The 12,578-nt window shown below is 46.0% G+C and overlaps 1 protein-coding gene across 1 annotated transcript in view; it reads left to right on the forward strand.

The window, feature by feature from the left end:
* necab1 (N-terminal EF-hand calcium binding protein 1) overlaps window positions 1–12,578 on the forward strand; it is a 326,564-nt gene that overhangs the window by 297,295 nt on the left and 16,691 nt on the right. Inside the window, exon 9 of the mRNA XM_078541237.1 lies at window positions 4,902–4,955. Within this exon, the coding sequence (XP_078397363.1) occupies window positions 4,902–4,955 (54 nt within the window). The remainder of the gene's footprint in view (window positions 1–4,901; window positions 4,956–12,578) is intronic.

Genomic DNA, 12,578 nt, shown 5'->3' on the forward strand with positions numbered 1-12,578 from the left:
ATCCCATGCCAGTGGCTCTAAAGGTCACAGCTGCCCTCAACTTCTACACCTCTGGCTCTTTCCAGGGCCCGGTGGGTGATCTTTGCGGTGTCTCCCAATCAGCTGTCCACACTTGTATCAAGCAGGTGACAGATGCTCTGTTCATCCACTACTGCTGAGACCAGGCCAGCCAGACAGGGAGAGCCAGAGGTATTACTGCAATTGCTGGCTTCCCCCGTGTCCAGGGTGCAATAGACTGCACACATGTGGTCATCACGGTGCCAGCAGGTGAGCCCGGTGCCTTCGTCAACAGGAAGGGCTTCCACTCCATGAACATGCAGATAGTGTGTGATCACAGGATGCTGATTCTACAAGTCTGTACAAGGTACCCAGGCAGCTCCCACAACGCCTACATCCTCAGACACTCCCAGGTGCCGAGGCTCTTCAGTGCTCCAGCGCGGCTGGATGGATGGCTGCTGGGTGACAGGGGCTATCCCCTCAGAAGGTGGCTCATGACACCTCTCCGCCATCCAAGAACAGAAGCTAAGCAGCGATACAATAGGAGCCACGCCTCCACAAGGGCTGCGGTGGAGAGAACCATCGGTCTTCTCAAGATGTGCTTCCGATGGCTGGACCGCTTAGGGGGTGCACTCCAGTACCCCCCAGATCGTGGGTCACTGATAGTGGTTGCATGCTGCACTCTCAACAATCTTGCACTGGAAAGGGGGGACACTGTGGATGAGGAAGATATAGACGCAGTTGCTGCAGCTGCTCACAATGAGTCCAGCAGTAAGTCCAAGGATGAGCACACACAGAGAAGTGCTGAGGGGGTAGACGCTAACCCAGGCATACTCCAGGGAGGCAGGGACACCCGGGAGGCTTTAATCCAATGAACCTTCAGTTGGCACACCACAGATGGACCTCCAACACATGCCAGGGCTGCAGGGTCCATACTCGATACCTGAGTGCTAAATCTGCCCGGATCGGAACATTAACTAAGGGCCTTGTCAATAAAGCTCAATGCGGCACAACTCACTCATAACATCATGGGTAACCATCCACCTGCAGAGGAAAAGAGGCACCCTCAGCCATGGTCCCACATCTAAATTTAATGCTATAACAAGATGAACTTAAGGAAACAAAATGACAAAGGTGTTAAACACCACACCAACTAATCATGACCTCATTGCAGGGCAACGCAAAAGCACCAGTGAGAAACCCGTGGTGTGCCTAAGGTGCCTTAAATTTACGCTTTTGGGTGCTACGTCAAGGTGCTGTCCCCTCGCTGGCGCTGGCACCTGAGACAGCCTGCTCACTGTGCTGTCCTGTTGGCCTCGATGACCTTGGCGGCCCTCCTCTGGCCTGTGGAGCCTGTGCTAGCCCCGCCTGGGAGGGAGCGGCTAGTTCCACAGCTGGCATCTCCCCAGTCATCGCAGCCTCATCGGATGCAACGGTCACTGGCAGAGGGGCGGAGGAGCTGCTGTCCTCATCTGGAGCACCCTGAGAAGAGCCCGCAGAGACGGCAGGTAGCTGCTCCGCTGACATGAGGTTGCTTCGGACCTCCCTGCTCACCATAGATAGATGGGCACCGAGCTGGAAAATTTGATGCCCAGACCATCTCTCACATTGGCACTGACCAGCTCAGGTCAATGTCAATGTGAGGGCTTGCTGGTCCGAGCGCATCTCCAGGAAGCCTTGATTGGTCTCTTGAAGGAGCCTTTCCACGAGAATTGCCATTCTCTCCATGGAAGAAGCATGGCGCTCGGCCATGAGGCTTATTGCATCGGCAATCGTCCGCGTGAACTCCTCCACCACGGAGACCAAGCCAAGCATAGCCTCATGTATCTCGGCCAGATCCTCCCACAAACCCTGCTGGACTTCCAGCATTTGCTGCCTCACAGACAGCTCCAGAGGCAAATCATCAGCCACCAACTGAGCATGTGCCTGGTCTCCTCCAGTCCTCCGACTGCTGGCGCCATGGGCACTCTCTGTCTCTGCCAGCTCCTCCAGCTGTGAAATGCCCTAACCGCTGCACCCCAGGACACTAGCCAATGATCTAATTCCCACCAAGGTACTTGTATCTGCGCTGGTGCCTGCCTGGCAGAGATGGTGTAGCGCTGGTGCGTCAGAGACTTCAAGGCCCTCAGGTGTGAGAGGGGCCCCTGTGCCTCCTCCTCCCATCCCTGCTCCGGTGATGCTGAAAGGAAGAACAAGGACATTTGATTAGTTAATGTGGAGACAATGTCAATGTTCATCCCTGTGCCCTGGATCATTATACACTTATCCTTCCATAGGCAATGGTCAAGCCATGTTGCAAACTTCAATCACTGAACATTCAGCAGTGCCATGGCTTCTGGGACACTAATGGTGATCTCAGTGCTGGGCTAATATACCTGCCCCTGACACCCCAGCCTCACCAACACTGGTGGACCTGGGCACATGGCACCTCTTCAGATCGGGGGCCTCCTGCTCAAGCCTGGTAATGATGGCCAACTGGGCTGGCCCTCCACCAGTCCTCAACTACTCGGCGGAATTATGAGCATTCTTCTCCTGAAAATGAGAAAAGAGCATTGATTAGTGCAACTTATACCTGTAATCTCTTCGCTGCCGTCCCACCCCAAACAAACTGGAACATTGCAGGGCTCCAGTGCCTCCTCACCCCGCAGCTGCCGCACACTCACAGAAAGATGCCTGGCCTGTACCCCACCTTGGCCAAATGCAGCCTACATCACATTTAGCACCACATGGTCCAACCTTGCAAAGCAAGGAGGAGCAAGCACATGGCACGCAAAGGGCAGCAGATGGATCGGCGCCCCGCCACCTGGAAGCTCCCCTCCCAGCATGTCAGCACCCTGACTTTGACATGTTTTGCAGTTCCAGCACTGCGCCTAGGTGCAGATCCTCCAGGTTGCTCCCAAAACAGAAACGTGGCTGTCACTGTACCACATGCTGCAGTCGCAGAACCCATCTCATCACCACCCTCTCAGGGTGACCTCGGCATGGGCAATATCTGCTGGCCCACCCAGCGAAGGATACATGCTGTCAATGATTCAATGCAGTAACTGCACTCAGGGAAAGCCTACCTGCTGGGTTGAGTGACCAATGCCAACATGGTACTCACCCTTCCAGAACGCAAGAGGTCATTAAAACGCTTGCGGCACTGGATCCAGGAGTGTCGCACCATGTCGCGGGAGCTCACTATCTCCACCACCTCCTCCCAGGCACGTTTGGTCATGAGGGGGGGGCCTCCTCCTCCCATCCCTGGGAATGAGGACCTCCCACCATGTTGCCACCTCCTTGAGGAGGGCAGCAAGGCAATCGTCTGAGAAATGAAGGGTAAAGTGCCCCCCTTTCCCTACCCTCCTGCCTGGCCTGCTGACCAGCGCGCTCCAAGGAGCCCTTCTGCTGGCCATGTTTGACAGCCTTTGCTTTTAAACAGGCTGCCAGGTTGCCACTGGACCCGGCGGTCATAGCAGTCCTGCCGCCGCCCGCCCACTCCGACTGTCTTCAGGAGCCGCGTTTCACGCTGGGCCGGCCTTAATTGGCCTGCCCGCGTAAAATGTCGGTGCGGACCAGGTCGCAGGCGGTGATCGGGTCCACTCCCGCCCCTGCTCGGCCTTGCACGGCCTGCCCGACAGGCAGAAAATTCTGCCCCTGGAGCTTCACTTGAATGTTGAAAAATAATGATAATTCACAAAACTGAATTTCTGAAGTCTGAAGATATTCTGATAACTTGAAAGGTCTCCTGCTATTGCTCAATCACACCTTCTGATTCACAAAGCAAGAGAGTGCTTTCCAAAATGAATGGACAGAATTTTTCGTTCGACATGCAGGCGTGCACTTGACCCGCTCAGGCATGAAATAGCGTGTGATGATGTTGTGCGAGTGTCCCAATGTCATTGCGCACTCGCATATTATTTCAGTCGGCAGGCGATTGCAAGAGTCGGCAGCATGCCCACCAACAGTTAAGAGACCATTAACTTAGTAATCAACAGTGATTTTTCACTGCCAATCCAACATTACAGTTGGCGGGTAGGCGAACCGGCCAGGGAGGAAACCGCACCCAAGGGCGGGATGAGATTTCCAATATTAATGAAAGAAAAAGATTAAAAAATGTTTGGACAGAATTTACACCAGCCATATGTTTAGGTGACTGATCCTGATGCGTGGATATTTTTTTTCGGCATTTGAAAATCTTTATTTATGGCTTTTGAATTCTTCATCTCTGAGGCAGCTCTCTTCCTTCAGCGAGCTTTCTGTGAGTGCTGCCCCATGCTCACGCTGACTTCAGCACGCGCCCTACTCCCGCCCCCCAGGGTGCTCGTGCGCCTTTCACATTGGCTGGCCATTAATTGGCCAGCCAGCGTGAAATCATGGATGGGGCCGATCATGGGTGGCAGCCCATTTCCTGGCCGCTCCCGGGCCTGCCGACTGCGCCCACACGCCAAACTCAAAATCCTGCCCCATGTCTTTCATGTCTCTCACAGGCATTGCACACTTATAGAGAGAAGCACCTGACAAGCAGACTGCTATTTCCAGAGAAACATTTCTTTCACCTAATTCAGCTATTTTATCCTGCACCTTACTTATTCAAGCACCAGCTATACCTATTTGGAACATTATTGAGACAGATAATATATAATTGGGTGAATCACAGATCACCAGTCAGTAGGAGGAGCTTAGCGACAATAATGAGGAAACAATTGACTGTCCCCAGAGAGGGCAGAGGTGGTTGTTCTTGGCTGAGGAGGTCAAGTATCAAGATCACAGGAGGCCAGACTTAAAAGGAGATATGCCCAGTCAGCAGGGAGCCATACTCATGGGGAGTGCGTTGCCGGAAATTATGGGCGTACAGCTCATCCTTTTTTCATCCTTATCTTCATATTGGTCCATTTATTTGTACGGTTATATTTGTTTTGCAGGACTTGAAACTTGAACCACTGGAAGAAGAAATATTGGAGGGAAATGCCAAATCTGTAAGTCAGCCTCAATTTACTTAAAAATCATTTTAGTCACTCGGAGCATGAAATTATTTTCTGACCATCTTTGGAAGTAAAGGAATGAAGGAAGCAAGCAGACATCTAGCTCACCTCACAAGTCTATCATCCTAGAATTTTGATATCTAATATCCCCAGCATTAATTTGGACCATTGAGCTATTTTACTGTAATCACCTAACTAGGTAGTTTCATGCCAGAGTAGGTCTATGCACCCTTTAGGAAAACAACTGGAGCCAGCTCAACAAACCAAACTGTGTAATGACATGCATACCAAAATCAATCACCGTGTACGATTGAGATGACAACTTCTATACACAAGTCCCAAGTTGTCAGGTGGGCTGACTTCTGTTGAGTATGTTGCATGTTTGCACTGTGCTGGTTCTCCAACTCTCGGTTCTGGCAATAATTTAGAAGGCTTAACAAAGTGAAATTTGGTTTTTTTTTGCTTCACTTTGATTTTGTCACTAAGTCCTATTACTACTTCTTGCTTCAGTAAATTTTTACCTGTTGGAAGAGTAGTCTGGGTGCAGTGTGACATCAGTCGCTGGACTGGACTACTTTCCATGCCATAAGTAGGTGTGTTTCTCCACTTAAAATTTCCTTGTACACATCTGTGTTGGACCTAACCAATTTTTTAATGATCCTTTTGGCAATTTTCACCACTGTCTCAGCCTTTCCATTTGATTGGAGATAGTGTGGAGATGATGTGTGGTACCTAGAGTGCTATGTACAGTTTTGGTCTTATTTTCAGAGGGATATACTCACATCTGAGGCAGCTTAGAGAAGGTTGACTAGGTTGATTCCTCGGGTGAAGAAGTTGCCTAATGAGCAAGATTGAGCAGGTTTGGCCTATACTCATTGGAGTTTAGAAGAATGAGAGGCGATCTTATTGAAACATATAGGGCAGAATTTTACGCATACGTGCCTGACCCGATCTGGCACGAAATTGTGCCAGATGACGTCAGGCGAGCGTCCTGACGTCATTCAGCGCTCGCGCGGTATTTCAGTCGGCAGGTGCACGTAAAGTTGGACGCGCGTTTCCCAACAATTAAGAGGCCTATTGAGGTCATTAAATATAGAAACATAGAAATCGGGAGCAGGAGTAGGCCATTTGGCCCTTCGAGCCTGTTCTACCATTCAATATAATCATGGCTGATCCTCTATCTCAAAGCCGTATTCCCGCTTTCTCTCCATACTCCTTGATGCCCCTACTATCCAAAAATGTATCAATTTCTTTCTTGAATATACTCAGTAACCCGGCCTCCACAGCCTTCTATGATAGAGAATTCAACAGGTTGACCACCCTCTGAGTGAAGATATTTTTCCTCATCTCAGTCCTAAATGACCTGCCCCATATCCTGAGGCCGTGGCCCCTGGTTCTACACTCCCCAACCAGGGAAACATCCTCCCTGCATCCAATCTGTCTAGCCCTGTTAGAATTTTATACGTTTCAATCAGATCCCATCTCATTCTTCTAAACTCTAGCAAATACAGGCCCTGTCGAACAAATATCTCCTCATACGACAGTCCTGCCATCCCCGGTATCAGCCTAGTGAACCTTTGCTGCACTCCCTCTATCCTTTCTTAGGTAGGGAGATGAAAACTGCATGCAATACTCCAGGTGTGGTCTCACCAAGGCCTTTTATAACTGCAGTAAGACATCCCTACTTCTGAACTCAAATGCTCTTGCAATGAAGGCCAACATACCATTTGCCTTCCTAATTGCTTGCTGCACCTGCCTGTTTACTTTCATTGACTGGTGTACAAGGACACCCAGATCCCTTTGTACATCCGCGTTTCCCAATATATCACCATTTAAATATCTCACTGCCTTTCTGTTTTTCACACCGAAGCGTATAACTTCACATTTACCCACATTATACTGCATCTGCCATACAACTTGTATAAATTACCCTGAAGCCTCCTTGCATCCTCCTCACAATTCATAACCCCGCCCAGTTTTGTGTCATCAGCAAACTTGGAAATATTGTATTTGATTGCCTCATCCAAGTCATTTATATATATCGTCAATAGCTGGGGCTGAAGCACTGATCCCTGCGGTACACCACTAGTCACCGCCTGCCACCCAGAAAAAGACCCATTTATTCCCACTCTCTGTTTCCGGTCTACCAACCAATTCTCAATCCATGCCAGTAAATTACCCCAATCCCACGTGCTTTAATTTTGTCCACTAGCCTCTTATATGGGACCTTATCAAAAGCCTTCTTGAAATCTAAATACACCACATCCACTGGTTTTCCCTTATCTATTCTACTAGTTGCATTCTCAAAAAACTCCAGTAGATTAGTTAAGCATGATTTCCCTTTCATAAACCCATGCTGGCTTTGTCCAATCCTGTTAATGCTTTCCAGGTGTTCTGTTACCAAATCTTTTATAATAGAATCTAGCATTTTCCCCGCTACTGATGCTAGGCTAACAGGTCTGTAATTCTTGTTTTTTTCTCTCCCTCCTTTTTTAAATAGTGGGGTTACATTTGTCACCTTCCAATCTGTAGGAACTGCTCCAGAGACTATAGAATTTTGGAAGATGACCACCAATGGATCCAGTATTACCAGCGCCACTTCCTTTAGTGCTCTGGGATGTAGATTATCAGGCCCTGGGGAACTTTCAGCCTTTAACCCCATTAATTTCTCTAGCACTATTTTTTTTACAAAAACTGATTTTCAATTCCTCCCTCTCACTCGACCCTTGGTTCCTTAACATTTCTGGGAAATTATTTGTGTCCTCTTTTGTGAAGACAGAACCAAAATATGTGTTCAATTCTTCTGCCATTTCTTTGTTCCCCATTATAATTTCCCCCGTTTCTGATTGTAAGGGACCTACATTTGTCTTTGCTAATCTTTTTCTCTTCACCTATTTATAGAAGCTTTTAAAGTCAGTTTTTATGTTCAAGTTTACTCTCATACTCCATTTTCCCCTTCTTGATCAATCTTTTTATCCACTTTTGTTGAATTCTAAACTGTTCCCAATCCTCAGGCTCACTGCTTTTTCTGGCAATTTCATATGTCTCCTCTTTGATTCTAATATTATCCCCAATTTCTTTTATAATCCATGGTTGCACCAGACAGGAATGAATAACTGTTGTAATTCATACATATGTTCCTTAAATATTAGCCATTGCCTATCCATCAACAACCCTTTTAGTAAGGTTCCCCAATCCATCATTGCCAACTCATGCCTCATACCCATGTAGTTCCCTTTATTTAGATTCAGGACCCTAGTTTCAGATTCAACTTTTTCACTCTCCATCTTAATGAACAATTCTATCATTTCATAGTCCCCCCACAACAAGATTGTTAATTAATCCTTTCTTATTGCACAATCCCCAGTCTAGGATAGCCTGCTCTCTACTTAGTTCCTCAATGTATTGGTCAAAAAAACCATCATGTACAGATGCCAGGAAATCCTCCTCCACAGTATTATTGCTAGTTTGATTGATCCAATCTTTATGTAGATTAAAGTCACCCATGATTACAGTATTCCCTTATTGCATGTGTCTCTAATTTCCTGTTTAATGCCTTCCCTTACACCTCCGTTATTTTTTGGGGGCCTATAGACAACCCCCACCAATGTTTTCTGCCCGTAGGTGTTTCTTATCTCCACCCAAACGGATTCTGCATAATGTTTTTATGATCCAATATCCTTCCTCATTATTGCATGATTTCCTCCTTTACTAACAGTGCTAACCCACCTCCTTTCCCTATTTGTCTGTCCTTCCTAAATTTTGAATACCCCTGAATGTTCAGTTCCCATCTTTGGTCACCCTGCAGCCATGTGTCTGTAATTGCAACTATATCATAACCGTTTATATCTATTTGTGTTGTTAATTCATCTACCTTTTTGCTAATGCTCCGCGCATTAAGATACAATGCCTTTAGACTTCTCTTTTTAACCTTGCTATTCATCTTAGCTGTATTTTGCACTATGATCACATTTGTTTTTTGTCCTTGTTTCTTCTGCCTTCCACTTTTGCTTCTTACTTTTCTGACTTTTGTTTCTATCCTTACTTCCCCATCTCTGTCTCCCTGCTCAGGTTCCCATCCCCCTGCCACGGTGCAAATTGTCTTTAATTTTACATTGCCTGTCCAATCTTAGTGTCCAAACTTTTTCCCAGGGTGAAAGAGTCAATTACTAGGGGACATAGATTTAAGGTGAGAGGAGAAAACTATAAAGGTGATGTGCAGGGCAAGTTTTTTACGCAGAGGGTGGTGAGTGTCTGGAATTCGCTGCCAGAGGAGGTGGTGGAAGCTGGTACAATAGTGGTGTTTAAGAGGCAGCTTGACAAATACATGAATAGGATGGGAATAGAGGGATACGGACCCCGGAAGTGCAAAATGTTTTAGTTGACGGGCAATATGATTGGCACAGGCTTGGAGGGCCGAAGGGCCTGTTCCTGTGCTGTACTTTTCTTTGTTCTTTGTTCTTACAGTTGGCAGATGGACAAATCAACCTGGCAGCCTTTACATTTTTCATGAAACCTCAATCAAGGGTGGGATGAGGTTTCCGTGATGAAATAAAATTAAAATTAAAATCTATGGACAGCATGCTTATCATGTAGAACAAAAACAGAATTACTTGGAAAAACTCACCAGGTCTGGCAGCATCGGCGGCGGAGAAGAAAAGAGTTGACATTTCAAGTCCTCATGACCCTTCAACAGAACTGAGTAATATTAAGAGAGGGGTGAAATATAAGCTGGTTTAAGGTGGGGGGGTGGGGGAGAGAAATTGGGGAGTGGGGGTTGTAGGGACAAGCAAGCAGTGATAGGAGCAGATAATCAAAAGATGTCACAGACAAAGGAACAAAGAGGTGTTGAAGGTGGTGATATTATCTAATCGAATGTGCTAATTAAGAATGGATGGCAGGACACTCATGGTACAGCTCTAGTGGGGAAGGGTGGGGGGGGTGGAAAGACTGACAGGGCATTAAAGGTATAGATTTAGAAATAATGGAAATAGGTGGGAAAAGAAAAATCTATATAAATTATTGGAAAAAACAAAAGGGAGGGGGAGGAAACGGAAAGGGGGTGGGGATGGAGGAGGGAGTTCAAGATCTAAAGTTGTTGAATGCAATATTCAGTCCGGAAGGCTGTAAAGTGCCTAGTCAGAAGATGAGGTGCTGTTCCTCCAGTTTGCGTTGGGCTTCACTGGAACAATGCAGCAAGCCAAGGACAGACATGTGGGCAAGAGAGCAGGGTGGAGTGTTAAAATGGCAAGCGACAGGGAGGTTTGGGTCTTTCTTGCGGACAGACCGCAGGCGTTCTGCAAAGCGGTCACCCAGTTTACGTTTGGTCTCTCCAATGTAGAGGAGACCGCATTGGGAGCAACGAATGCAGTAGACTAAGTTAGGGAAAATGCAAGTGAAATGCTGCTTCACTTGAAAGGAGTGTTTGAGCCCTAACTTATAGGCCATGACAGGGTAGATGTAGATAGGATGTTTTCCCTGGCTGGTGAGTCTAGAACTAGGGGATACAGTCTCAGAATAAGGGGCAGGCCATTTAAAACTGAGATAAGGGGGAATTTCTTCACTCAGATGGTGGTGAATTTTTGGAATTCTCTACCCCAGAGGGCTGTGGAAGCTCAATCATTCAGTGTGTTCAAGATAGAAATTGATAGATTTCTGCATACTAACATCATCAAGGTATATGGGGATACCACAGGAAAGCGGCATTGAGATAGGTGATCAGTCATGATTTAATTGGCCGAGCAGGCTCAATGGGCTGAATGGCCTACTCCTGCTCCTATGTTTCTTTGACAGAGTACCTACTGAGAGGATGTCTGCCCTCGTGGAGTAATCTAGAACTACTGGACACAGTTTCAAAATAAGGAGTCTCCCATTTAAGACTAGGGTGAGGAAAAATTTCTCCTTTGGAATTGTCTACCCCAGAGAGCAGTGGAGGCTGGGTTATTCAATATATTCAAGACTGAGTTAGACAGATTTTTAATCTACAAGTAAGTCAAGGATTTTGGCAGGCAGGAAGGAAAGTGGGCTTAAGGCCACAATCAGATCCGCCACTGAGTTATTGAATGACGCAGCAGGCTACAGAGGCCGTATGGCCTACTCCTGCTCTGATTTCTAATGTTCTTATGTTCAACCCTCATCCAATCTCCTTGTTATCCACTCAAAAAAAAATCAATCAAGTTTGTCAGACTCAACCTTCTCTGAACAAATCCATGCTGTCTTTAATTAATTCCTGCCTTTCTAAATGATTATTAATACCGTCTATCAGGATTTTTTCCAATAATTTGCCCACTACCAAGATTAGGCTGACTGCCCGGAGATTACTCAGGCTATCTTTTCCTCCCTTTTTACACAATGGTACAACTTGAACTGTCCTCCAGTCCATTGAAACTACACCTAATACCAGACAGGATTCAATATTGAAGATCAGAGCTTCTGCTATTTCCTCCCTTACTGCACTTAGTAACCTAGGATACAGTTCACCTAGGCCTGGTAATTTATCTACTTTCAAGTTTGTTAAACATCTTAATATTTTCTTTTTCACTATGTTTATCTCATCCAATATTTTACACACCTCGTCATTGACTGCAGTGTCGGCTTTGCTCCACTCATTTATGAAAACCAACATATTCATTAAGAATCATGCCCACCTCGTACACGTTCACACACAAGTTACCTTTTTTGGTCTCTAACTGGCTTTCCTTTGTTGTTCTCTTGCTCTTTATGTATTTATAAAATATATTTGGATTTTCCTGGATTTTACTTGTCAACTCTTTTTCCTATCCTCTCTTTGCTTTCCTAATTTCCTTTTAATTTCATCCCTGCACTTTCTATACTCCTCTAGGCCTTCTGCAGTATAGGGCTCTTGACATCTGACATAACATTTTTTTGCCTTATCCTACTCTGTATGCTCTTTGACGTCCAAGGGGGTCTAGATTTGGGAATCACTCTTTTTCTTTGTAGGAACATAATTGTTCGGGACCCTCCTTATCTCTTCCTTGAATGTCACTCACTGCTCTGACACTGAATTTTCCATAAATAGTTGTTTCCAGTTCACTTTTGCCAAATTACAATCTCAGTTTAGTAAAAATGTTCTTTCCCCAATTTATAACTTTTACTCTTGGTTATCATTACCATTATCCCTTTCCATAATTTCTTCCATGCCCTTAGAGTTGGCATAATTATATGGTGGATTGCAGTGATGGATTGCAGCCTTATTTCATTCACTTTACTAAACGTGTTGGATTAGAACTGATATGATACCAGTAGACAATTGTGCTCAGACGGCAATGTTCTTGATAAGCAGATCTAGGATTCTAAATTCCTAAACTTTGCAGGCAAGGAATTGCAGAAACTGGCTTTCCAGAAAGCAGACACTCACAGTTTCATAGCATTTTCACCTCTTCACACACTTATAATGACTCATCTTTTGTTGTATCCTCAAGGTTACTGCCTAATTCCTTTGAAGCAGATTAAGCTGTTGCTTGAGACAGTTTGTGTGAAAGAGATTGGATGATATGAGGTGCTGCTTGCTTCAGTAACACTGGGATTGTTGTACTGGGATATGACACATTGGGAGTAAAAGGATAAAGTGGGAATGAGGGGATATGTTCAGAATTT

The sequence above is a fragment of the Cetorhinus maximus genome, chromosome 4, assembly GCF_964194155.1.
Source record: "Cetorhinus maximus chromosome 4, sCetMax3.hap1.1, whole genome shotgun sequence".
Classification (NCBI taxonomy): Eukaryota; Metazoa; Chordata; class Chondrichthyes; order Lamniformes; family Cetorhinidae; genus Cetorhinus; species Cetorhinus maximus.